Source organism: Melospiza georgiana, chromosome 18 (assembly GCF_028018845.1).
Source record: "Melospiza georgiana isolate bMelGeo1 chromosome 18, bMelGeo1.pri, whole genome shotgun sequence".
NCBI lineage: Eukaryota > Metazoa > Chordata > Aves > Passeriformes > Passerellidae > Melospiza > Melospiza georgiana.
The window spans coordinates 3,351,176-3,378,352 of NC_080447.1; the positions used below are offsets into that span (position 1 = coordinate 3,351,176).

The window sequence follows — 27,177 nt, forward strand, 5'->3', positions numbered from 1 at the left end:
AGATGCAGCAGTGCTGCAGCTGTCCCAGAGCAGGGACAGGGTAGGAACCAGCCGCCTCCTCTGAGTGCTGAACACCCCCACAGCATTTTCCACATGGCAGTGAAGGAGCCCAGGCTGGTCCTGTGGAGGCCCAGAGCTGGCACACACCTCACCCATCCCCACAGAGCCTCCTGCCTCAACAGCCATGTTCCCCCCATTCCATCAGAAATTTAGTTCTCTAATTAAACACCAGAGGAAATGGGTCTGGTCTCAGCTCCAACCCTCTCAGAGCAGCACTTGCACTCAAGGCCAAGCCCTCAGTGCACAGAACAATGATCAGGAGCCGAGCTGAGCTTGTCCTCCCACGCCCAACCCCGAGCAGGGCTGGGGCAAACACCAGCTCAGGACCAGCAGCCCCACCCTCGGCTGGGAGGGGCCTCTGCCTGAGGCTCCAGATTCAGAATTAAACCCAACACTGCTGTTCAAAATCACCTTTTGCAGCTCAGACAAATCCAAACCAAGAATCCGTGGGTTTCCAGAACAATTTATTTCTCTACGTCAGGCCCTTGGAGAGCAGCAGTGTATATGTTGTGATAAACCGACACTGAGAAGATTTAACAATTTCTTCATTTAATAAGTGATTTTCACTACATGATATTATACACTGTCATCTGTTCAAAAAAGATCAACAGTTTTTAAAAAACAAGATCCTGTGAGAGATTTATATAAACCGGTGATCAAGATCAACACCTCTGGTTGGCTTATCAAGCGAGTTTCTCGGTTTCTTTGTAGAACAAAGTCTTTATGCTGAAATGCACAAACCCCTTCCAGCAGATCCAGAGCCATTTCCATCATCCCAGAGCCATTTGTGTCACTGCCCTGGGACTGCTGTCTCAGCCCTGGGATCTGCTCGACTGAACACACGGAAACTGTACAAAAACGTGTTCACTTTGAGCATGGACAAGCCTTTCTGGCTGCTATTTCCAGCCAGCACTTCCTTTTCTCTGAGAGGAAGGCGTGGATGGGAAGCCCGGCCAACTCGGCAGGGGGGTTGTGTACAAACGGGTTTCTAAGCGAACTTTGGCTTCAGGAAGGAGACACAAACACTTAAAAGAATGGCTTTGTCATTGGAAGTGTACGGAGAGGGACGTGTGTCTGAATTAAATATACATCCTACCAGTGGTGCTGGCAAGGTTGAAGGTTATTCCTAATGTCGACAGCAATAAAACTAACGTGTACATGACAAGACATTAAAAGAAAAGCAATCCCTTTAAAACAAAATTGAACATAAAAAAAAGTTCACAGTGGTTTGTATAAACAGTATGTAACTGCTAACAGGAACAATCTCTACTCTCACAGCACACGAGTGCCCTCTTCAGACCCTAAAGAACAAGATTTACACTATTCATGGTACGGCCCCGCCAGCCCCGCGTTACCTGGCTGGTGGGGAGATGCTGTGGAGTGTGCAGCTGGAACAACGACACAGGGGGACTCTCAAACTCTTTTCCTGGGAGGGAGCAAAGTCTTTCATTCGCTGTTACAACCAGCAAATGCCATTCATCAAATGGAAAGGAAACCACAAACACATTATCTATTTTGAGCAAGCTGAACAGCACACATGATAAGTTTAAAAATGGAGGTTATAGACTATGATACAAGTCCCAACAAGGCAGTGCCAAAGTGACTATTTCTTGGCTTGTTTTGTGATCATACCCCTGGGAGGTGTTACAGGTCTGCTGGAATTGGGCTTCTTCTTCTCTGCAGGTTTCAAGATCTGAAAAGACAGAGGGGTCATTTAGCAAAAAGTTTTAGCTGTCTTCCAGTCCAACAGTAATTCACTGGTAGAGGCACTACATGACTCTGGACAAGTCTCAATGTGCCAGGAAATCAAAGTGTTTCCTGCTCTGAGCTAGGCCAGGCCTTGGCATCAGCTGCTCCAGAGCCCACAGCAGAGCCCTCCAGAGCCCACAGCCAACTGCTTTGCCTGAGTGATTGAATTCCAGGATAAAACAGTTCCCCTACTCACACCAGCACAGGGTTATCACCTTTGGGAAGATGTGAGTGCAAACACTGCCCTGCCTACATGTGACAGCTGTAAAGACCTACTTGAAACAAGTCTTACTGCTATTTAACAGTAAAATGTTGATTCAAAATAGCACCAATGTAATGTGTAATCTCACTAAAGAGAAGGGAATATCTCAGATACTGTACCTGGAAAGAGCACATTAATGTTTCATCCACGCTCATCATGGCACCCGCATTATCAAATTCTCCACAGTAATTTGGGGCAGAAAACAGAGTTACCAACTGTCTTTTTGCAAAAAACTCATATCCATCTTCAACCACCTTTAGAGACAAAAGCAGAGGTGTTATTCTGGGCAGCTTCCTTGTGACAAGGTGCAAAACAACTTTTCCAGAGGCAGCAGCCGAAAACCTGGCTATGTTTAATGAGCATGAGTTTCAAACTTTACATTAAAACAGGAGCATCACAAGAATCAGCTCAGCAACAGAGTCCATGAACATTGAGAAAACCCTTGTTCAAGAGAATCAGAGTTTATATGAAAATGTTAATTATAAGGGCTGTTAAACACTGGAACACATTCAGAGAACCTCACATGTATTTACAACTTGGCTGGACAAGACCCTCAGCACCCTGGGCTGACACAGGCCTGGCCTGGACCAGGTGAACCTCAGGTCCCCCAAACATAAATTATTCTATGCTTTAATGTACAAAATGAAAATACCTGATGAGCTCTACATATGAGATCCAAATCATGTTTATGGAGAAACTTAGCAACCACTTCAGCACCAAAAGTGAAGGACACTCCTCTGTCATTTTCACCCCAGCCCAAGACATCCTTGTCAGGGTCAGACCACAGGAGGTCACACAGGAGGCCCTGGTCCGGTACATCCGTGGGGCGCATGATTCGTCTGATCTGCTCCATTGACTGCAGGTCTGGTGACAAACCTGTTCACAGGGAAGACACAGGCAGGCCCCAGCTTAGTCCAGCTTTGCTCTGCAGCACTGACATTCATCCAGGACAAAAATAACTTGGATTCAAAGTGATTCACCACTGCCATTTTACGTAGCTCAGTGGCGACATTCACTGACGTTTTTTAAATCCAGCATTTTGGTACAGAAGTCACTTTGTAGGAGATTTACTGGAAGCAAGATAAAGCAAGGCCATTTCCACATTTTACAGGATTACAATAATCTTACTAATATTTTGCAAGTATCTGATAGAAGAGCTGTTCAATAAAAGAGGCATGAACACCAGGAATCACAGGGAATGCTCACTGTGATGATCAGTGAAATGAAATAAAATATCAAACCAATCTCATATAATTTTTCACTGATGTGAGTCCCTGGGCAACTGTAATGAGTTGCAAGTGATAAAACATTTAAGGTGCAATTTGTATTTTATGACCAGACAAAGCTGCATCATGTGGCATAAGTCAACTTCTACAAATTAAACCCAAATTAAAGCCCATACAGGGCTTGGAGCAACCTGACCAATGACAGGAGTCCCTGCTCATGGTGGGGGAATTCTACTGATTGATGCCCAAGGGTGCCTTCCAACCCAATCCAAACCACTCTGGTTCTGTGAAAACAGATGTTTTTGGGACAGACATCAAACTCCTGGTCATCTATGTCTCAAAAACCCCTACAAGGACTCTACTCCAAAGGAGAGGCTGTTAAAGGTGCCTTTGGTGGAAAAGGAAGAGCAGATCGTGTCTGAACCGGCTCCATGATTCACAAAACTGACACTCACTGAGCCCAACCCTTCCTCATACATGAGCCAAGGCAGAGAAAAATCCCTGAGTTTGAAGCTTCAGCAATGTAAACATGAAACTGCCATGACTGAGATTTCCAGTTCCTCAAACATCACCTAAGGAACTGCTACTCACCCCCGTGACAGCAGAATATTTTCTCATCCACAATAGCTGCAATTGGTAAACAGTTAAAACAGTCTGTGAAGGTTTTCCACAGCTTAATATTGTATCTTCTCTTACCTAGAAGAGATTGGGGAGAAAATGCCAGTCAATGTGCTTTGCTAATACTAACACAACCAACCCAACTTAGACAACTTGCCCAAACTTTACTGAGACTTGCAAAAAGGCAGCATTAGAGTCTATACATAATTGATATTTTCTGACTTATTTAATTGTTCAAATGGCAAAGGTCTCTCAGTGTGGCACAGCTTCAAGGACACCATAAGTCTGTTCAACAGTTGGCAATCAAGCTCTCCAGTCCCAGCTCTGTTTTGGCAAATTATCCCTTGGAGAATTTGATCTGTTGCAGAAAATTCTGCCATTTGCCATTTCTTTCAGGGGAAGACAGCAATTCTTGAAAAGCAGGTTTTTTTAAAAATTCTGCTTTACCACATAAACTCACTTTCGGCAAATAAACAGGACTGAAAAACAAAACAGGACTGAAAAACAAAACTGCCACAGTTTTATGAATTTCAAAGGGACTCTCCCAGATATGAACCCTGAACATATTTGTGATATATGACTAAGCCTGTGATTAATCTCTGAGGAGACAACTCTGAAATACCACACATCTTTGTTTCCTCACAGGAGGAGAACAAGACATGGAGTGCACATCTTGTCATCATCTGCAAGCCAAGTGTGTCCCTCCACACAAGTTCCAACATGCTTCAGTGCACAATTAATTTAATATCAGCTCTACATTATCTGGATTAAATCACATCCTTTGAAACAGGAACACTGGCTCCTACTTCACAGCAAAATTAGTTGTTGTGTTTGGGTAAGGTCTGCATACATCACACAATCTGTACATATCATCATCAGAAGAATGAAACAGAGGTGAACCTCTGTAATGCACATCAAATTAAATTCCCCCATCTCTCATTAGCTGTCCCTATGAGTTTTACCAGTGAGAATTGTCAGTTAACACAGCAGCCAACAAATAAAATCACCCACTTGGCTGCTGCTTCAGACTCCAGGAGGGCCAGGGGAAGGACAGACTCCCCTTTCTAAAACAGGCCAAGGACCCCTCTGAAGAGCACAGAGGGCATTTCAAGTTAGGAAGGAGCCATCTGCCACTGCCACCCTGCTGTCCCCACTGGAGGCACACATGCCTGGTACTTACATTCATCATAAAACCCATAAATTCTATTGATGCTGGCACATTCGTGGTTCCCTCGGAGGAGGAAAAAATTCTCTGGGTATTTAATTTTGTAGGCCAATAGAAGACAAATTGTTTCTAAAGATTGCTTTCCTCTGTCAACATAATCACCAAGGAACAGGTAGTTGCTCTCTGGTGGAAAACCCCCATACTCAAAGAGTCGGAGCAAGTCATAGTATTGTCCATGGATGTCACCTGCAAGGACATTCAGACATGACACTTAAGTGACCCTTCACTACATTCTTTGATTGAGAGAAAGAACAAATCAAAGATGCTTCACAAAGAAAAAAGCTTGCAGTTAGATACCACCCATAACACACTTAAAATGGCAGTTAATGTAGATAAAATTATCACATTTTGACATCTATGCAATGGTAGTTACACAAAAATATTTGTGTGTATACAACAAAATCAAGATTCCAAGAAACCAAGTGTGTTTTCTGGAAACACCCAGTAATTCCAATTCTAGCAGGGAAACTGCATCAAAAATGAAATTGGTATTTCTGCCTTTGCTTTAAATCATGGCCTTGTTTCTGACAAGCAGAACACTAAATCATGGTTTTAGACTACCAATATTATAAATATGGAATGAGCTGCTTCAAATAGAAGTAAATCCTCTGTTTTAGAGTTGGATAAAAAACTATTTGCTAGAAGCTTTCAAAATTGCATTTATTGAGGTTTTTATGTTGACATTCTTCAATCTTTTAGCATAAGCAGACATGTACATGTGTGCAAAATGAGCACTGCTGTATGCAATACGGTGAGACCAAACTAGAGAGTAATTCCAAGAAACAGCACAAAAATCTAAGTTTACAACAGGATTTTAAAATATTGTCAGGCCACTGCTCAGCTTTGCATGGCAGCACATTAAATACTGGGGTTCCTCATTGTTTCCCCTTGTTCAGTCACAATTGGGCCAAACATCATTTATTTGATAACTTCTTTCAAAAACTTTATATGAATGTCTTCCCCAGCCTGGTGAAACTGGACCAGTTGCTTTTTGGGTTTGTTTTGGTCCCAAATACAATTCCCACACATTACCCCCTCTCCACTTCTCTGCCCTACATATCCAGCAGGGTTTTATTTTGCATTTTGCTACAATTATTTATTAGTTTCACTGTTGGTAATTGAAAGTAGCATCTGGCACTTGTTCTCTGCTTATACACCTCCCCCAAGATCAAACCCAAACTCACAGTACTCACCACAGATTTTCAGTGGAGCTTCAAGTTCTAGTAGAATAGGCTGACTCAGGAAGATTTCTCTGGATTTCAAGCACAATCCTCTAATTTCATTCTCTTGCAGTTGGACGTTTTTGCCTGGTTTTGATCCTCGCACTGTTGAGGGTCAGAAGTCAGTTATTAAAACCAGCAACATCCCTGGTGTTATTTTAAGAGCCTGACTAAATGCCAGAGCTCACTGAATGAGAAGGTGCCAGGGCAGGATTGGTGTGCTGGGGTGAAATGGCAGTGCCAGGAAAGGGGAGTGTGTTCTGTTCCAGTCATATGTTACTTTCATTGAACAGAATTCATGGCTCAACACTTCCCCCGTTAAAAATGTCACATTTTAAATAGCATCAGTTTCATTCCATTTAGTTATAAACCCCATCCTGGACAATGTGACTATTTCCATGTTATTTTTTAGTGAAGCAGTTTTGTGCTTGTTCTCTGGAAGCTGTCTGAACTTGAGCAAAGGGTGTCTGCCACTCAGGCACCAACAAATGTGCAAGTTCCCCTAAATCAGCAAATCACCTCAGCCAACCTACACAAGACCACAGCACCAATAAATCCTGCACTGCCCCGTTCTACACTGCAGCTGGAAAACAGGGAAGAAAAATACACACATGACTGGAAGGTAAGGAGTGTCAGTAAGGAAATAGCTTTGGATCATGATGACAAAGCAGCTGCCATCATCACTGCCTGTGAGCAGGGTAAAGGACAAGCCAGTAGGAGACCAATCTCCCAGCCCCAAAGCATTTCCCCCTCCCAACTCCCATCCTTCCATCACTGCTGCAATCTCCCCCACTGCAACAATTCATGACAATTTATTCATTTAACATCCATTACAGCTTTCCTTACTGCTCTGGACAAGGACATCAGCCTGACCTGAACAAGTTCCACACTCCTGCTTCTGTTGCCCAGCAATACAAAGGGCATTTCTACAGCAGCAGCACTGTAACTACAGCCCAAATTGCACAAAACAGCATTTATCAGGGTTAAGACTGGATTTTAAAAAATTATGAATATGCCATTACTAGTGAAGCCTATATTTTTATTTATGGTCAAAACCAGTGACAACATATAATAGTGATAAGGCTGAAGAAAAAAAAAGGAGTAAGAGCAGCAGTCATCTACAATGTAACCCAGTGGTTCAGCCACAGCAAAGCCAAACCAGAGTCTCAGATAGCTGGAAATGCTCTGCCAACACCTCCAGAAACAAAATCCCCCCACTGCTAAGGCTGCCAGGTTAGGTGATTACTGTGAGCAGCTCTATGGCACTGAGACTGAAGAATCGATGCCCTTATCCAAAAAGGTTTAGTCTTTAACTGCAAAAAAAAAAAAAAGGAACAAGCCTGAATCCTTTCAAACACAAGAACCCATGCAGTACTATCTTCCTGAAGCCCTGAATAACTTAGTAGCTAGCTACCACTTCAGTCTCATTCCTGTGCTACTGTTTCACCTCCGAGTGAGAAATCCGAAAGCTCCAGATGACTCAAATCTCTGCCATGGCTGCGCTGCACGGAGCCAAGTGAGAACTGCAGTGGGGAAGGCTGGGGGTGCTCCAGGCAACTTTTAGGAACAGCAAGAACAAAAAACAGTTGTGTTCCAATTTCTCACTAGCACAGAAGCTCCTGACTTCTCCACAAGCCTCTGATCAAGCACAGAAAACACTGCTCAGCCAGAGTGCACCTTATCTAACCATGAATAAAACAATGCAATCCGTGACACTGGCTGCCAGCCCTGCCAGCCCTCGCGGTGCTGCTGCCACTGCCATCCTTCCCCGAGTGCCAGACCCTGCCAGGGTGGCACTGCCTGCCCTGCACAACCACTGGCAGTGCCCAGACCCCAGCAGCTTTCCCCAAACATCTCCAAAATGAAACTCCAGCTCAGATTACAACATAAGCTCATTACTGTAGGTCCAAAGCCAGGCCTTTAGCAGAGCTCTCTGTGACGCTGTCCCTGCTCCTCTGATCCTCACTGCCCACGTGCCATCACTCACCACTGACAGCACATGCCAGCACTGGAATTACCACTGCACTTCATGGCTCTCATTAACATCTCCCAAGTAATGAAGCATGTAAATGGAAGTTAAATCTTTGTCACAGCAGTTTATCACGAATGAGGCGTTTCAGCCATGCAGTAATTTTTTCATCCATACAGTAATTTTCCTAAGACTCCTGAGCAACAAGCAAGTCACTCAAAATGCCAAATATCCAATAAACAACAGAAGCAATAAACAACAGAAATTTTTAGAATGAAGTGATAAACTGGCAGAATTGTAAATATAAAACCAATGGTCTCTTAATCGTAGATTTTACAATTCTCCCCCCCTTTTTTTAATAATACAAAAATATTTGTATGTAGATTTCCGTGAAGCTAAAAATTTAATTTGCCATGATTTGGTCTTCTTAGAAATTGCTAAAACAAATCCTGTACTTCACATCCATAAATTAAAAAGTACAAAATATTATAAAGACTATGCACTGCACTGAGTCACTAAAGCTCATGAATAAAGCATGTGCACTCATTTTTGCTCAGGATTTAATGAAGATCTGAGCACTGGTTCAGACACAGGTTTTCTAGGTTTTTCCAATACATTTTTATTGAACTGGTATAATCCTCACACAGTTTTAGTCACCTGCCTGCAGAAAACCTGGACAAAGTGAAATGATGCTTTGCTGCACTTCCCAAACTCCCTAGGACAGATGCCATGGATGAAAGAACCAGAAAATTTGGTTCAGCTCTGCCTGCCAGTGACATTTTCACTGCTTTGTCACACCTGCACAGAGGAGACAAGTGTGTTAAATTTCTTAATGACATTAACCTGTATGTCCTGAAAAGCTGGGAAAACAAAAGTGGGTTTGGCTTCAGGAGAATGAAAAATGCAGAAGTGCATCTTGGTTTGAGGAATCCATATTTTTAGTGCAAGGATTTTCTCAGACAATGAAAGAGCTGGCACAGAAATGCAGGATATTCAGTCTTAATGACTTTTTAAAAGGTTTCTCTGGGTCTTCAAGTCACTTAGTCCTTCTAAGAAAGACAAAAATAGAACACTATGAAAAATATGTTGTGTTTACAGTTTGTTTCTCTGGTTTAGACCAAAACAAGGCAGCTTGTGGAGATCAGACACTGTAATGCTAATTGACAGCTTGGCCATGAAGTCAAAAGAGCAGCTCAATAGTACTGTACAGGCACATTTGCCCTTTCAATGCATAAAAAATAACCTCTCAGAAATGACATCCTGCAACTGACAGGGAACAAGCTGAAGATTAATCATTTGGGGAAAAATTCAGCCCATTTCAAGTGGTATTTTATTTGTGCCTGAGCACACTGCTGCAGCATTTCCAGACAGCAAAACATTGCCACCCTCTTTAGGCAGGGATGCTCCTGTTCTTAGAAATGATTTCTCTAGAGCCTGAATTTCAGTGTCCTGTCTGGGCAGTCCTCTAACAGCTCAAATCTTTCTTACTGTACAAATATGAGAAGTTGTGAAGAAATAAGCTCTCCTCTAGATGGAAATGACTACAGAAGGAAATCCTTCCCCGCAGCCTGGATGATCTTTGCAGAGGAACTGCTCTGAACACAAGGCCCACTATTAAAACCATCCCTGACTTCCAAGACAGGGAGAAACTGATGGAAACAAGGAGATACCAACTCTAAAATGAGTGTACTATAAACAGAGCAGTGTGACAGGTGCCCAGCAGAGGGGGAAAGGAAGGAAGAGGAAGAAAAGCAAGAACTTGAGGCACTCAGTCATTCTGGAGCAAGCAAACAGCAAGCACAAAGTGTAGCTGCAGCTGCCAGGAGTCAGAACACTGCCTGACATTGAGAATTTATTCTGCATTTCCCTGGGAGGGATAAATGGGTCAGGAGCTGGGGGATCCAGAATGCACAACAGCCTGAGACCATATGCATGCAGAGTACAACAGACTCCCACAGCCCAACCCACCCCAGCATTTTCCAATCCCTGCTTTGGTGCCACACAGTCCTTTACGTCAGTCAAGGTTAATATGAAAGGGACAGATACTTAGAGAAGCAGTCAAAAATAGCAGGAAGTTCAAAAATGCCAGAAATTGCAGCGCTCCAAACATCTCATTTCCATTCAGTATTACATTACAAGAAGCAGCTGAGATACTGTCAACTGAAGTGTGAGAATCAAGTTCTCCTACAGAAAATGTTTTAAGAAAAATAATCTATCTACAGGTCAGTTCATTTTCCTGCCTTATTAAACAAGTCTCTCAGTTTCACCATATTTTACATTAGGATGTCTGCAATCATAGTGACATTTCCAAAAATACTGCAGGTTGGTTTTAATCTAGTTTTTAGCAGTTCCCAATGACAGTTTCACAGTCAGTTTTGCACCACAGGCACAAAGGGAATAAATAACTTGAAAGTGGTTGATGTAAAAAAGGTTTTACTTCACTGCAGGCACTACCAGCTTTGATCAGATCTCTTCAAATTCCAAACTGAAATGGAAAAGCATCTCCTCGGTGCACAAGGCTCTGAAAGTTCTCATCTGCTTTCTAGTATGCCAAAAGTTCACAGCAGTGTTATCAAATGAAGATTCTGCATGAGTACAAGTTTTTCATCTTGTAACATTTCCACACTGCAGACAGGTGAGGAGCAACAGGCACTCACACTGCTCACAAACACAGGGGACAAATTCCTCCACTTCTGACTGGGAACGGGCACAGAATTCCACACACTTATCTGAATCCATGGCATTGGTAAGAATCTAATGCTGGTCTTTGGAATGAAGAGTTTCTGTTTTCTACTCTCAGAAACTGCTGCACCACAGCAGGAAAGAATTAACATCAAGGGAAAATTATATGGTTTGAGGCCAGAAAGTGTTGCTGGTCCATGAGAAACTTCATCACAGCATCCCAACTCACCCATGAGTAAATGTGACATTTCAGATTAACATCTCTGAGAATCACTCTTACCCCAGTATATGAAGCTAAAGGTCAAGCAACCCTGCAGACCCAATTCATGCTGTACTTAGCAGAAAGGTGAAAAAAAAATTATAGGACTGTATTTGTGAGAAAAAAATCTTCTCTGTGGTGAGCAAAATCTTATCTGTGCTCTTTAGCTCAACTATTTTTAATAAGTAGATGATAATCTTTCCCCATTTAAAGTAAATTAAGAGAGAATATCTCCTTGACATCTCTACAACAGGCTTTACTGGGAATAGAAATCTGTGGGTGTATAAACAGAAATGTTTAAGGATTCAGGAGTCTTTTTGCAGATTTTAGTGCACTAGCCAGGATTTCAGTTTTCAGAATGGCTACCACCACTGTAGCCTCGTGTGGCTCCATCCAAAGTAGCCTCCATTCATGATTCAATCCTCCCTGAAGTGCCTGCAGAGGAGAGATCTGCACAAACACATTTCAGCTGGGGTCACTTAGCTATGCTGAAATTGTTGTTTTAGCCTTTATTTATTGTTACCATGGTAAGACTCATGCACTTCAATGCTGTTTTCTAACGAGGTGCCTGAGCTCCAAACAGACCCCACAGATCTGCAGGAGATGAAGGAAATGGAAGGGGCTCAGTTCTAGGCAGCCCCTCTGACATCCACAGAGAAAGGAAGCCACGCTCACACTCAGGGAGCCTCGGGATTTGTCACTCATTCTTCACTGAGGCAAGCAGGAATTCTGCCATTTCCTGCAGCCTTTCCCACACCATACAGGTGCCATTGATTTTTTATCTCACCAGGAGTTTTTCAGCACCTTCTTGTCTGCTGGCATTTTTGACTCAGCACACACAGCTGCAGTTGCTCCTTCAGTAGCCCCTGCTAGAAGGGACAAAATTTGCTCTCATGTTTGACCTCTTTTATTCCTCAGGAAGGTGAATTAGTTCCATAATGTTTGAGCCTTTAGCCAATATCAAGGATACTCAAAAACATTTCAGTTCTCAGGGCAGGGTACTGTTACTCACTACACTTTGCAAGTCTCATTCTTGTGGATATTACAGTTACCAAAAGTCACCAAGTCAGACAAGCTGTACTCAGGAAACTGCTCCTAGCAGGACACAACCCCCATCAGTAAAAGAGGGAGAAAATACAAATTCAATTACAGCAAAAAAAAAAAAAAGTATTTTCAATGTTTTCTCTGAAAGGCTTTCCAAGGTTGAGAACAATGCTACTGCAAAATGGTTTTTTGTGTCATTTCAATGCCAAATGGTTCTGCACTACAAACAACTGGAGCAAGGAAGACTCTTCAAATATTTACCTTAGAATGAGAAGGTGAGGTATGTATTCCCAGGTCTGTTAAAGAACAAGCTAATAATTTCACCTAAATAACCTAATGTGGGTGGGAGAACATCACCGTTTGGGGGAAAAGCAAGAATAATGGCAGCTGAGCAGAGGAGTTAGGATAGAAAGCAACTAAAATCCCTCACAAATACATTATTAATAGCCTGTATTAAGGACAAAAGCAAGAATAATTTATTATTCACCCTTCACTTTACCTCAACCATTAGATTCAACTCACTGCTTCTTCCAACAGGGCAATGCATGATAAAACAAATACCTGGCTGTACCTGCTCACTGATTTCCAGCATTTCATCAAGAATTTCCTTAGCACTGGGGTTTGGCACCTTTAGAAAGGGCTAAGCCCCTGCTCATACTCTTTAAATTTTAGTGGCAAAATCACCTAAAGTTAACTGCTATAAAATGTGTAAGTATTTAAAGTTTCAAGAGAGCTATAATGAAATACCAAATTGCTCTAAAATTACAGCTTGCACAAGGATTTGGGCAATTCAGTTTGTGAGCTGATTATTAAAGCAGATTTTGCAGTGTTTTCATGGCTGAGTATGATTTTCATCTGTGTGCAGCGTTGTCTGAAGGGATATGGACACAGGCACACACACTTTGTGTAACTAACATCATGCACTTGTTCTACCACAACTGCACTGAAAAACAATAATTTGTTTGGCCTAAATCTAAAATGCAGTGTGTGCTGAAATGCAGCAATCTTTTAGGAAAAAAAAAGTATAAAAATGACTCTCACAAAGGTCAGTCATTACTCTCTGTCTGGCAAAGACATTTAGAGCAGACATTTAATAATCAACAAATAAAGCACTAGCATAGGTTACTAACACCAGTAATTGTTTTAAATATTGAAAGACAATCGTTGCCTCAAGGAATCCAAAATCCCAGCTGCAGTATTAATAAAGGGAAAAAAATTAATTTCAGTCCTGGCAGCTGATGCAACCTCAGGTAAGGGCTGTAATTGCATGAAGCACCTCTTAAAAGATGTCAGTAAACCTTCTGAAGCCTGATTTATGAACTCTTATCTGCTCCAACCATCTCATGCTGACATAAACTGAGCAAGAGCAGAACACATTGACACAGTACATCTTACTACTTTTTGAAACTTTAAACAGAGAAATCACTTGCATTTCTTACTAGGAAAGGTCCAATCCATGCTTTTAAAAATTAAACTTTACACTTGGAAGATATTGTGTTAGTTACACTAAGGGAAATCAGTAAGAAGTGTAACTAATGAGTGCAACTCAAGTGAGCATGTATTAATATGTCACCAAACATATGACATACGAGACCTGACATTTACAAGTCGTATTACTGGATCTTCAGGAAAATCCTGGTCTAACTTTATGAAGGGAAGTCTTTAAATAATTGAAACCAGAGCGGTTTAAATTGGTAACAGGCAAAACCCAAACCGGATCAGAGGAAAAAACCCATTTACTTTTACTTATTCAATAATCCCATAATTCATCTACAGGATTTTTTAACTCCGATTTTCTAGAGGAGAACTTCTCTTCCTCTGCCTGACCTTTTGCTATCCAAGCATTACACAAGCAAAATCCTGTAAGAAGGAAAGTGTGTAAGAAAAGACATTTCTTCATCATTTCTCACTGCAACATCTCAACTGACTTTGTGCCAAATGGAAAAAAAGTTAAATCCCCGACCCCGCTTTTCAAGAGTAAGTCCAGATGAGATGCCTGCCCTGACACACGTGAAGTGAGGCTGGATCAGGACAGCTTCCTTCTCTGAATAATTATGCTTTTCCTTGATGCCTGGAAGAGAATTTGTCACTGGCAACTTCTCAGTCTTTTGCCCTAAAATCAGTCGATCCCAGTCCAGTGCTGATTTCTGCAAGCGAAGGGATGGTGCTGGAGACACCCCCTGCAACTTCCAGGTTTTCCTTTGATTTACAAAGTCCCAGGCAACTCTTTTCATCCCAAAGCACCAACAATAGCAGACAATAAGCCCTTTTTCAGACTGTCTGAAACACCAAACCCCAACCCTCTATTCACACCTAAAAACCCACCATATGTTACGAATTAAGAGCCAAAATCCTGTGGCAGCTTTAATGCAAGCAGCTAATCAAAGCTAAAGCCAGCATACACTGAAACCCAAGGCAGTCTCCTCCCGACTTGCTGAAAAGCTGCCTCAACACTCTTTAAACACGCTGGATCTTATTTCCAGAGCCCCGCGAATACCCAGCCATGCACTGATCCCATGTGTATGCATGAAAGGCAAAGAGAACACCCAAGGCTTTTTAGAAGCCCTTCCTACAAAATACTCCTAAATTAAGCATCCCTTCATTCGAACACAGGACTAGATTAAGCATCCCCTCAGAACTGCAGGGGAGAAGAAGGAGGCAGCCGGCTGCTCCCAGCACGGCACCGGGGGATCAAAAGACAGAAAACCCACACGGGCTGAGGGGAAAGTTGGGGCTGCGGGGCCGAGCCAGACGGGGGGGAGGCGGCGGCGGCGACCCCGGGCAGACAAAGCGCCTCTCGCCCCTCCATTTTAGTGCCCCCTCAGCCCCCGCCGGGCGGGCGGGACGCGGCGCATCGGCCCCGCCGCCTCCCCCACACAACCGCGCCGTCCCCGACCCTCACCCTCCAGCAGCCGTTGGATGATGCTGTCGATGTTGAGCTTGTCTATATCCGCCATCGCCTCTCAGCGGCCGGGCGGAGCCCTCCCCGCCGCTCCGCTCGCGGCTTGGCCGGCCCGACTCCGCTCCTCGTTCTGTCTCGTTTTTGCCCTTTCCTGCTCTGCGCCTTCCCTCGCTCTCTCTGCCCCCCCGCCCCCTCAGCACAGAGCCAGCACTGAACAAAATGGCCGCCGTCCCCTCAGCGGGCTCGCCTGGCGCACGGATACTACGAGCGCGAGGCGGCCCGTCGGAAACCCTTTATAGGCCGGGCGGGAAGCGCGGGAGGGGTGATGCGGCTCCGCTTGCGGGATCCTGCCGCTCCCGGGACGGGAAGTAGTGCGGCGGTGCCGCCTCCCGGTGTCGCGACAGTGGCAGAGCGGCGGAACCAGTGGTGGCCGTCACAGAATCCCAGAACCCATTAGGTTGGAAAAGACCTCTGAGATCGTTCAGTCCAGCCTATAACCGAACGTCACTATGTTACTTAGACCATGGCACCGAGTGCCACATTCAGTCGTTCATTGAGGGACAGGGACTCCAGCACGTCCCTGTGGAGTTCCAATGTCTGATCACCCTTTCTGTGGGGAAAGGTCTGTACCCTGTAGGGTTCCTGCAGAATGGGGTCTGCAGGAAGCTGGATAGGGCAACCTTGTCCCTCAGGTCATCCCCCCACTACGGTCATGGCCCCTCAGCCCTCAGACCTGAGGCTTCAGGTGGGATTCTGGGGACACTTCAGGGCTGGGAGAGCACAGCTCTCATGTCCTTCACCTCACACTGAGCCATCTCTGCCTCACGGGTTGAGGCAAAGCGTCCCGAGCAGCTCCTCCACTCCAGAGCACTTTCAGACACGTGGCTCTGCACCTGCAAATGCTTGAAGAGACAAACATACAGCACTTTCAAGTCCTTGCAGATGAAGGAATTAACCTCATCGTTCAAAAGCATCTTGTTGTTTGTTTCACACTTCTATTATTTTATTCTATATGTAGCTGCAGCTTGGCTGCAAGCACTTAAATGAGGTTGTGCTCATAAACTGGATGGTGTTTGTCCAGGGCTGTGCGAGCCTTTCTCGCCGTTCAGTCTGTACCTCGGGTTGAATATTGTTTAATTGCTTTATTTACTCCTGCTTTAATTTGCAGGGCTGGCTGTGTGGAGCTTTCCTCCTCCCCTCCCTTCCCTTCCCTGGCTGGATTGCTCCCACTATCCTGGCGGATTCCTCCTGCCAGCAGTTATACAATATTCACTGCAGCTCATTGCCTTGCCGGGGCCAGAGCAGAGTTCGGATTCGTGCGGGTGATAAAGCAAAGGACTTGCAGGCTCAGCACACCTCAGGTCTGAGGAAGGGAGGAAGGAGATAAGAGGATGCAGAGTCTACCTGAAACAGGTTCCAAGCCCTGCCAAGAGCAGCCTCAACGCTCCGCTTGCCCGGGCGAGCACTTATCGAATGGAGCACGCCCAAGCTGATATGCTAATCTTAGTCACGCTGGTGTAAACCCAAAGTAACCCCATGGAAAACAATGGAGTTACTTCAGATTTACTTCAACGTGACAGCCTTTGCAGATTTACATCTATTTTTGTGCTGCACCTTCTCGGGGAACGGCCCCCTCCGGCTCTTTCACCGAATGCTTTCTTTCTCTTTCAAATCCTTCCTAATTCTGCAGGGCGAGTTGTTCTCTTGGACTTAGCTGAATTATTTAACAAGGAAAATTGGTCCTGTGTTTCCAGAGGAACCTTCCTGGCCTTGTTTTCATTTCTGGAAATATCTTCATCTCATCTCACCCTTCAGCTGTTATCTCCTCTCCAGGGACAAGTCCTTTGGGGATCTGAGCGCCTTTAGTGGGTGTTGAGTCCTTTTCACTCCTATTAACTCTCTGGGAAATGGGATGGAGGGGAAGAGCTTAGCAACCCAGGAGATGTACTTGGGAATTCACCTGGAAACTCTGCACTTCTGAAAAGAAAGAACCAGCCCTTCAAAACAAGATCAGGGCAAAGAATCTGTCTCACTTGCTGAACCATATCAGGCAAGGTCCAGAGCACTGATAATTCTTGTAAAAAGAGGTGTAGCCGGGAGGAAAGAAGAGAAATGACAGATAAAGGTGAATCTGTAAAGGCCTCGTCATCACCTTTATGACCAACTCTCCTTGTTCCAGCTCCAGATCTCAACAGCAGCTGCCAAATCTTGGTGTCCTGCTCAGAGGGGCTGGATTTTTGCACAGGGTCTTTCTCAGTTTCATAAAAAAAAGGACCCTTCCTTATCAGTAAACTCCATGGAGAGCCGCAGTTATATTAAAATGCCACCACAAAATTATCTTTTTAATAAGGTAGCTTTTGTCTGCAGGAAATAACCAGCCTCGCCCCACACCCTGATTAGAAAAGGGACCCAACCAAGGCATTATAAATATCGTGAAGCTGTTTTGTTCTCTGGTGTTGCTCGCAACAAATTTATTTCTAGAGGAGGAACAGATTTATTTCCAGAGAGGGAACAGTCAGGGAAATCCCTTTGTCCTTAAATTCTGCACATGGGCTTGAAACATTCCATAATTTTGAAGCTCACACTTCATACACCAACAACTCCACCCCTTCTTTCAATTTATCTACAATTCTTTTCCTACTTTCCTACTAGCTAAATACCTGGTGATGAGCTATTTGTTCAGCACAAATTACTCACAGCTCACAGCTTTGAGACCTCTGGGTCTTTTCCTCCTTTCCCCCCTTGAAATTCCACAAATCACCACTTTGGTCTCATTCCTTGGAAGCCTCTGTGTAAAACACCTTTCCCCACTGATTTGTCCTCACTCTCCCTTGCAAATGTTGCTTTATTATTGTATTGTTGCTCATAATCTGGTTAAGTTTAAGAATATATCAATTATACATATAATACCCACCTACATACAGAAGAAAAATAAGATTTCAGTATTGTTGTGTACATATATATAAATATGTATGTATACACATGCATATACTGTGAGTACAATATAATCCATATTTACACCATGTACACGTACATATGTGTGTACATATGTGCAAAAAATAATTAAATATTCCCTGATTTATCCCCGTTTGTAGGCAGATCCTGAGAAATGTGAGGCACCCACACTTTCAGATTGCATATTTGCTAAGCCCATGAAATTCAATGTGTTTGTGTACATTTCAAACAAAGATCTCCACGGGCTCTTCAAGCGCTGCCAAAACAAGAATGGGTGACTTGTGGGTCAGGTGTTATTTTTCCTAACTCGCTCCACAGCCAGGATCCCAATGTTTTCATAACTCCTACTGTTTGCACCCAGCCTGCCTGGTGTTACAATTGAGATAAAGCCTCATGCACACCTCTTGCTTTTCACGCCTAAAATGTTTTGCTAACCCCCAGATTTCAGCGGGGTTTTGGGGGTGGCTGGCGCTGATTTGTCAGACAAAGGAGAAGCAGCTGGAGCAAGCTGAGAGGCTGATGTGGAGATGGAAGGGTCTGTGTCCTGCTCCAAAGGGAGCTGCTGACGCACGGGCAGGAGTTTTCTTAGTGTCATGTTTTATTTACGAAACACTCAGCGCCACGATCTCCCTCCAGCAACAAAACTTGTGGATCCTGCGTGTTCCTGTGCGAGGAGCTCGGGGCTGGCAGCTGCTCCTGAGCTTCCGGCTTTGCCTTGGGGCTTTCCAAGGACTCAAACCTTGTGCAGAAGCTGAATGAGACCTCATTCCCAGCCAAACAGCACCAGGATTCCTGCTGGAGATTTCACTACACTCTTCTCTGCACACCAGAGCCAGGCCTTGATTTCCACCAAGCTGATGGTTTCCCAGTCTTAACAACTGTTGTCCATCTGAGACCTCCCCCCAACAGCTGTCAACACCAACGGCAAGTCCATCTCTAGCTTGTTAAAATCACATTTTTGATACCAAAGGTAAAAAAATTCAACACCAATGGCAAGTCCATCTCTAGCTTGCTAAAATCACATTTTTGATACCAAAGGTAAAAAAATTCAACACCAATGGCAAGTCCATCTCTAGCTTGTTAAAATCACATTTTTGATACCAAAGGTAAAAAAATTCAACACCAATGGCAAGTCCATCTCAAGCTTGTTAAAATCACATTTTTGATACCAAAGGTAAAAAAATTCAACACCAATGGCAAGTCCATCTCTAGCTTGCTAAAATCACATTTTTGATACCAAAGGTAAAAAAATTCAGCTCAGAAAATTCTGAGACGGGTAATTTTGACATGGGAGAGATATGATTTGCCCTTCCTCCCCTCCTAGTTTGTTTAAAAATATTAAAAGGTTAAAAGTTGATGTACTTCATGGGTTTCTGGTGAAAGGTACTTTCAAATGGAAAAATATTCTGTTGGTGAGTTTTGGAAGGTTCATACTCACAAAAATACTGCCAATAAAATCTTTCTCATGTAAAAATGTCCCAAGTCCCTTTTTTCCTAATATAGCAGCGACCACTATGGGATTTTTCCTGCTCCAGCTCTTTGGATTAGGAAAACCCAGCATATTCCACACTCTTGATGCATTTCTCAGATGAATCTTATTTCAAAGCTCCGAGATGAGGCACAAGAGCCATTTTGATGTGTCCTGTCCGTGACAGAGCATCCCTGGGCAGGCATTGTCTGCTCTGCTGCTTGGAGAAAGAGGAGGAACAGCTCCAGAGGAGGCTTTGTCCTACTTTAAGTGCAGAGCAGCCGTGGAGGATCAGTTGACGCCGCTCTGGCACCGAGCGGAGCCCCGTCTTCCCCTCTTCCTCAGGAATCCCTCTGCTCCGCCAAAGGGAGTTGCATAACCAGCTGGAAAGCTCTTGTGGGCTTCCACAGGGCTCAGCTGAGCTGTTCTCCGAGGGGAAAGGGAAAAACACAGACACTAGCCAGTGCTAAGCCCCCAGAAAAGGTTTTTTTGCCTGTTTTCCAGCTGGTTTTTGGTGGGGCGAGCACAACTTTCCCTTTGCAGCGTCAGCAACTCTCAGCGCGGCTCACCTGGATGTGGTGGCACAGAGGGGTGTGAGCAGACCTTGCAAAACGAGGAGAAGCCACTCAAACTCCCACTCTGCTGCTCAAAGTGGGGCATTTCTGTGCAGCTGCAGCCTCACGTGGATGTTCCTCATTGCCCTGGCCGGAGATGCACGTTTGCAGCCTCTGATCTCAGCCCAGCTTCATGGCTGAGCTGCTTCTCTAATTAAAACCCATGGAAAAGCAGCATCAGGAGGGCTGTCAGGGGAGCAGGGAAGTGGAAATAGGATGAAGGTCTGGTGATCTGCTATTGGTCAAACAGCTGCTGTGCCTCTGCCAGTGGGAGACACACCACTGAACACGAGATGCAGGAGCAAGGAAGAGAATTTCCATGCACCCCAGAGATCCCTGATTCATTCATTCATGCCTTTTCCCGTGGAAATGCAGGTGAAATATGTGGCAAATCCCACCTGAAGGTGCCTGAAGGCTGGTGCACCAAAGCCTTCCCAAGGATGGGTAACAAGTGCCTAGAGGGCAGTAGCTTTGCTGATCCAGATTTGGTTTTTCCTTACACTCCTGAAACTCCAGACAATCCCATTGGCAGCTCTCGGACACCTGGGATTTCTGCTCATATGCAGCATTTGGAAACGTGGTCCATTGTGGAGGTAGCTGCCACGTATTCTTATTTATTTGTTTCTATTCTCACCTCCTCCTTGCTGCTCGCCAGCCTGGCAGATTTTCAGGAGCTGCTCTTACGTAACACTGCGCCAAAATTGGTGTGCAAGGATCCAGAGGGATCTGTGGCTGGAATCACCTTTGATCCCTGGACTCCCTTCTGGTTGGTCTGTGCATTTTGGGCACAACTCCGTGAGCTGCTGGGGCATCTCTCTGGCATCCCTTGGAATTCATCCTCTGCCCCAGCATCACTCAGGTCTTGGTTTCCAGGTCATTCCATGAGTGCTGCCTTGGTCACAGCTGTCTTGTGCCAGCAGATGTGGTCCCATGCCAGCTCAGCTGGGCACACAGGAGCAGCTTCTCCCAGGTCTCCACGAGAGCGTGACCAGAGTTCAAGCCTGTGTAATTAGCAGTAATTAGCCAATTGAGGGAGCGTGTACAAAACGGATTAAACTCACTGAAATCCCCAGCCCAAGTTAAGCTGAGCTGTGTTCTTGGCTGGAAAACCTGCACCCTCATCCAGAGGATGCCTTAAGCCACCTGAGGAAGCCCTCATTCTCCTCTTTCCTCCTCTTTCTCCTCTTTCTTTCTCCTCATTCTCCTCATTCTCCTCATTCTCCTCTTTCTTTTTCCTCTTTCTCCTCTGTCTTTCTCCTCTTTCTTTCTTTCTCCTCTTTCTTTCTCCTTTTTCTCCTCTTTCTCTTCTTTCTCCTGGGAGGGTCTTTCCAGCAAACATCTGGAACACCGTGGACATTGTGGCTTAGCCCAGCAGCAGAAAGGGAAAATTTGGGCTGAACCCAAGGGAAAGGTGGGCAAGGCTCTTCATGGCACCCACTTTGGGTGCTTTGGGTGCTGCTTCACAGCAAACCCAGCCCTGGGAGCTGCAATCCCATCTCAGGGCCGCAGCAGAGGCAGATCCAAAGTGCTGGAGCCAGGATCTCTCCCACGCCGCTCTCCAGCCTGGTGCCTCTGCTGATGAATCACGAGTGTTTTGGTCTGGATGTGGTGATAAATCCAAGTGCTGCAAATGACAGAGTGCACAGTGGTGGGGTTTAGGTAATAAATCAGCTTTTTTTGCGTCAATGCTTCCTGCACACGTAGCTGTGAGGCAGCAGGTGAGGCAGGAGAGGCGGGAGCGTTAATCTGGGGGAAAAGGGAGCCTTGGAAACTTGCCCCTTTTGTTCCTGCTCTGCTGGAACTCCATTTTCCCGTTCTTTATCTCCATGTTTTGCTTCACGTGTTTTTCTTGCAGTTTAGAAGCAGATTCTGTGTTTGCAGGAAGAATCTCCTGTGTATTTGTGGGTGAGATTCAGCCCAGGGCAGAGGACTGGGTTGGGTGAGATCCCAGCATCACATCAGCTCCGGGTCAGACAGACAGACACGGATGGCTGAGGCTAAACTTCTGTCTCAGAGTGAATGGCTGTGGACACCAGTCCATTCCTTCCATTTAGAAAGCAAAACTGAGATTAGAGGAAATGTTCACCCCACAGCCAGAACAGCTTTGATGATTCCAGGCTGCATTTAGGCTTCAAATGTGCCATGATATCTCATCTCTGAGTTCCCATCCAAGCAGGGAAGAGACACCCCATGTGAGACTCTGCATTCCCTACAGGGATCAGGCCAACAATCCCAACACTCTCATTGATCCTACACATGTGAGGTGATGCAGGGACAGGTCCCTTCCTGTTGGGCTTGAAGAGGAAAAGTGGATTTTGAGACCATGAGGCAGAATTTTAGAAGGAAAGTAGTTAATGAAATTTTGTGCGTGCCCGAAGTTGTCTGATTTTAACTCACAGAGCACTCTTCACAACAAAGCCATTTCTTCCCAGGTAGTCCAGCCTGAATCACAAGTCTCTGGAGATGAAGGAACATCTCTAAGGATGGAGAAACCTGCTGGAGGTCAGAGAATCACCGGTGCACTTCTTTCTCTGCAGCCTTCACTGATGGCCAAAACCTTGTTGGTCTCCAAACCTCAGTCTCCTCTTCCAGTCTTTTTCCACCACTTTTTCTCTTTCCTGCAGAGTTCCTGCTGTGAATTTAACTTTTCTAACAGGGGATGAGGAGGGGACTGGTGAAAGCAGCTCCTGGGTGATTCCATGCACCAATGGCTTCACTCCACGAGCCCCCACTGGGTGACATCCCCTGTGCCAAGCCGTGCTCCCTTTGTCACTTCTCCCAACACAACCTCAAACAAGTGTTGGGTGTATTTTTTTCTCAGTAGCATGTAGGTCAGAGCAGAGCCTTAGGGACCTGACAGCTGACATTCATCCTCAGCTCAGGATCTGCGTCAGGCTGTCTGGAGGCGATAGAAGTGCAGTTGCTGGTGAGACCGACTGCCTTTTGTGTGCCTTCAATTAAATGTCTTTCTTGGCGTGGGATAGTTGCCAGAGTTCTTTTTTTTTTTTTCTTTCTTTCCTTCTTCTTTTTTTTTTTTTTTTTTTTTTTTTTTTTTTTTTTTTTTTTTTAAAGAAAGAAATGGTTTTGTTTAGATATATATATAGAGAGAGAATAAGCCCCACCTGGCTTTTTGGAAGGGTTTCAACTGCAATGTATCAGATCCCATATTCTTCTATAAAAAGGTGAGCTGTATTTTTCAGCTGAACTTTTCTCCCTTTTTATAGCTGGGATTTGGCACACACGAGGCAGAGGCTGTGGCAAGGTCAGTGCCCTTCCCCTGCCAAGGAAGGAAACCCATGGCATGTGCCAGGGCCAGCAATATGGGGGCAACTGCTGAGGAAAACATTGGGGTGGGCACAAGCTGTGAGCTGACCCCCAAAACCTGCTCATTGTAGGGGTCTGAGGTTCCTTGAGGACCATGGGAGAGGCAATTCCTGGGTGTGGAACCTGCCCTGAGGATAAGATGCCTTCAGCCAGCATCTCTGCAGAGGTACCATAGGGTGGTCCTGGCACAGTTTGTGGTTCCCTGCCTGCCACAGAGTCCCAGAATGGTTTGAGTTGGAACCGAGCTTAAAGCTCATCTCATTCCACCCCCTGCCATGGTCAGGGACACCTTCCACTACCCCAGGTTGCTCCAAGCCCTGTCCAGCCTGGCCTTGGACACTCCCTGGGATGCCTGATCCTCATTGCTCTCTCTCTTTCCACAACAGTGTAGGCAACAGGTTAAAACAAGGAAAGCAGCCACCATGGCCTCTGCCCTCTTTCTTCCTACACCTTTTTAAATTTTGTTTGCTCAAATGCCCTTTTCCAGACCTGGGTGTCCTCCTCCCACACTGCCCAGAGTCCCTTGTGCTGTGACTGGGTGCTCTGGCCCCTTCTGCTAGCTGTGAAGGAGGAGACGGTACAGGGCTTGACCACAGACATATTTTAATTAATTTAATTTTTTTTTCCACAGTTACACTTATTTTCATTACTCATTTATTTCCTATCAAGTATGAATATTGCAGTGCCTCTCTTTCCAGCCCCAGCCAGTGAAGGGACCTGCCCAGTCTCAGCCAGGCTCACTCCTTCCAGCAGCAGCAGCAGGAGATGCCAGGAGAGCTCCGGGAGCCGCAGCACCTTGGCACAGCAACATTTGCATGAGAAAGCAAGGGAGCGGGGAGGAAATAAAATCTAAAGGTGAAGAGGCGTGAGTCACTCGGCGAAACTGCGGTACTGCTGCTGAAATCCCCGGGGCTCCAAACCAGGGCTTCAGGGAGAGATTGGAAATCCCAGCAAGAAGGAGAGCACTCTCCACACTCGATGCTGGTGTGGTGGCAGCTCGGCCACTCTGGGAGCTCCCTCCTGTTTGGTGATTTTTATTGTGCTCTGGTTAATATGGAAATTGTCACGTCTGCCCAAGGAGGGTGAGCACATCCCTGAGCTGTGATCCTGCTCTGGAGGTGCCTGACAGGCTGAGGGCTGTCCCTGGTTTCACTGGGCTGCAGCAAGAGCACAAAGCCACGTTTTAAATCCTCTGCTCCTGCTTCTTGCACAGCCTTTAAATGCTGCGCCATCAACTTCTTGATTAATTAATGCTCTTCTGTTTCACTTGTTTGATGATGATGTTCAGAGATGTGACTGAAACTCCAGGGCAGGGACAGCCTCATGTGCCGAAACAGGCTGGGCATGTATTTTTAGTAAAACTGTTCTTTCAGCTCAGGATTTGAAGTTTCTGGTCGTTTCCTCATCCCTCTCTGAGCCACATGCCAAGTCCTTTCTGCTGTTTATTGCAGATGTTGAGGGTTAAAATAATCTGGGAGTCAAGTGCTTGGCTTTTGGAGGGAGAGGGAAGAGAGCAGCTGGATGAGCTCTTGCTGCTCATCAGCACCAGCACCCAAGCTTATGGCAAAACTTCCAGGGAGCTCCAGTTTTTATATATCCTTACAGAAATAATGACTTGGAAAAGGCACACGGAGGATTTAAGGCCATTCCAAGTTATTGCTCAGCTCAGCTCAGCTGAAAGGAGTGAGGGATCACGTTGTTGTCCTGGCCTGGAGGTGATCTCAGCAGGGCTGTCTGTCCATCCAGGGCTGCTGCTGGCTCATCGCAGGCCCCAGGAGCAGCAGAGGGGCTGAGGGGTGAGATGGGGTGAGCCAGAGGGTTTTGCCACTTCAGCAATTATTCCCTAACAATTATTCCCTAACGTGTCTCCTGCCTCTGCCTGCAGGCAGGGACTGAAGCCAGGAACGCCGTCAGTCGTGTTTGTCCTGCCAGCAGAGCTCACCTTGGAGGTGTCAGCCCTGCAACGGTGCTTCACCTGCAGTGCATCTCTGCAGCCTCCCTGGAGCCCAGAAAACGCTTCCCTGGCCTTTCCCACCTCGCAGACCAGATTTCCAAACAGTCAATAGATGTTCAGAACACTGAGAAGCTGAACAAACAGATGGGGCAGGGGTCTGTGAGCTGCCAATGCAGATGTGGTTTGGGGTTTGCCTGCTCTGCTCTGTGCCAAGGTGGATTCCTGTGCCCTGGCAGGACCAGCTGTGCCCAGGGAGGGTTCTTGCTGCCAGAGCATCAGGGATACAGGGACTGTGTGAGGCAGCAGAGCTTCACCACGTGATGCTGGCTGCCTCACCCTCACTCACTCCCAGATTTGGGGACACACATGTTCACTGGATGGATGGATGGATGGATGGATGGATGGATGGATGGATGGATGGATGGATGGATGGATGGAAGGAACCAGCTGGTCAGTGGCTCCTGTGTGCCCTCCCACCCTCCACTGAGATTTCAGAGCCTGTTGAACCGTCCTGCAAGCCAAAAGAGGATTTTCCACCAGCAAGAGCTGTGTCTGCCCTCCGAGAGCAGCACATCCAGCTGCCTCCTCCCTTTCTCTCGCAAGGGCAGAGGATTTGACAATAAAAAATGGAGCTGGCAAGCACTAATTGCTTGGGAGACAGCATGGCTGGCTGGGGCCGTGGGGACAGCACACCACAGTGCTCTAAAACCACAGATGGGTGCCCAGTGGGATATTTTGCCAGCTCAGGAGGAGATGGGCGAGGGCTCTGCACACAGGCGGCTTTCTAGAAGCAACACAAGTTGAGCTGGTAAATTATAAAATGCCACACTTGAGGTCTGTTACATAACGTCCCTTTACAGAACCTGGGAGCTAAATATAAAGGGAGTTACATTTTGGGCTGGTGTAAAACGATGCTCCAGAACGGGTTTGTGTGGGAAGGAGGCTCTGCAGAGCGGCGAGGAGCGGAAAGGCTTTCGGGACCCTGCGTTTGCTCCCAGCCTCTGTGGCTTGTTTTCTCTGCAACCTCACAGAAACCATGAACCCCCCAGGTCTGAGTTTCCCTCTCTTTAAACCAGGGACAATGAAAGCTCCGTTTCCTCGCAGCTGCGTTGTCAGGATTAATTCATGTTTTCAAAGTGACCTGAGGATCTATAGAAACCCGAATAGTGTATCATTATCCCGAGCTAAACTTGGCACAGAATATCAGCAGGCCAAATTCCCCTCCCACACTGGAGGAGAAGGGGTTGTGTCAGCACAGCCGAGAGGAAAATTCCAGCCGCTGTTCCCAACCAAAAAATCCAGAAGAGAAAATCCTTTTCAGGCTGAGACCCTTTCAATTTCCCTGGAGGAAATTCCCCCTTCATCAGCTCTGAGCAGAAGAATCAGCTCCCCCTCAAGTGGGCTCGTGCTGGTGTGCAGAAGGGCTGGATGGCAGTTTTGGGTGGCTCGTGCTCCCTCCCTTAGTTGATGGTGATGGTGACACTGGGACCCTGCAGGACGTGCTGCCACCTCACTGGCTCTTCAGCTCAAAGGTGACAAAGCCAGGAGCATGTCCCATGGGAAATGCAAGCAGGAGTGGAGCAAAGTAGAGATGCACAGAGAAGGTGTCTGTGCCAGAATTCTGCCTTCTTGGCAGTGATTTGGGG

At 45.8% G+C, this 27,177-nt stretch overlaps 1 protein-coding gene across 1 annotated transcript; it reads right to left on the reverse strand.

Annotated features, from left to right (window-relative positions):
• Window positions 1–503: 503 nt before the first annotated feature.
• Window positions 504–15,461, reverse strand: PPP1CC (protein phosphatase 1 catalytic subunit gamma). Its single transcript, XM_058037083.1, has 7 exons — window positions 15,217–15,461; window positions 6,334–6,465; window positions 5,096–5,326; window positions 3,889–3,993; window positions 2,724–2,947; window positions 2,191–2,325; window positions 504–1,753 (listed from the first exon to the last, which is right to left on the reverse strand). The coding sequence occupies exons 1-7, from the start codon at window positions 15,269–15,271 to the stop codon at window positions 1,664–1,666; spliced, it is 972 nt and encodes a 323-aa protein (XP_057893066.1). The 5' UTR covers window positions 15,272–15,461; the 3' UTR covers window positions 504–1,663.
• Window positions 15,462–27,177: the final 11,716 nt, after the last annotated feature.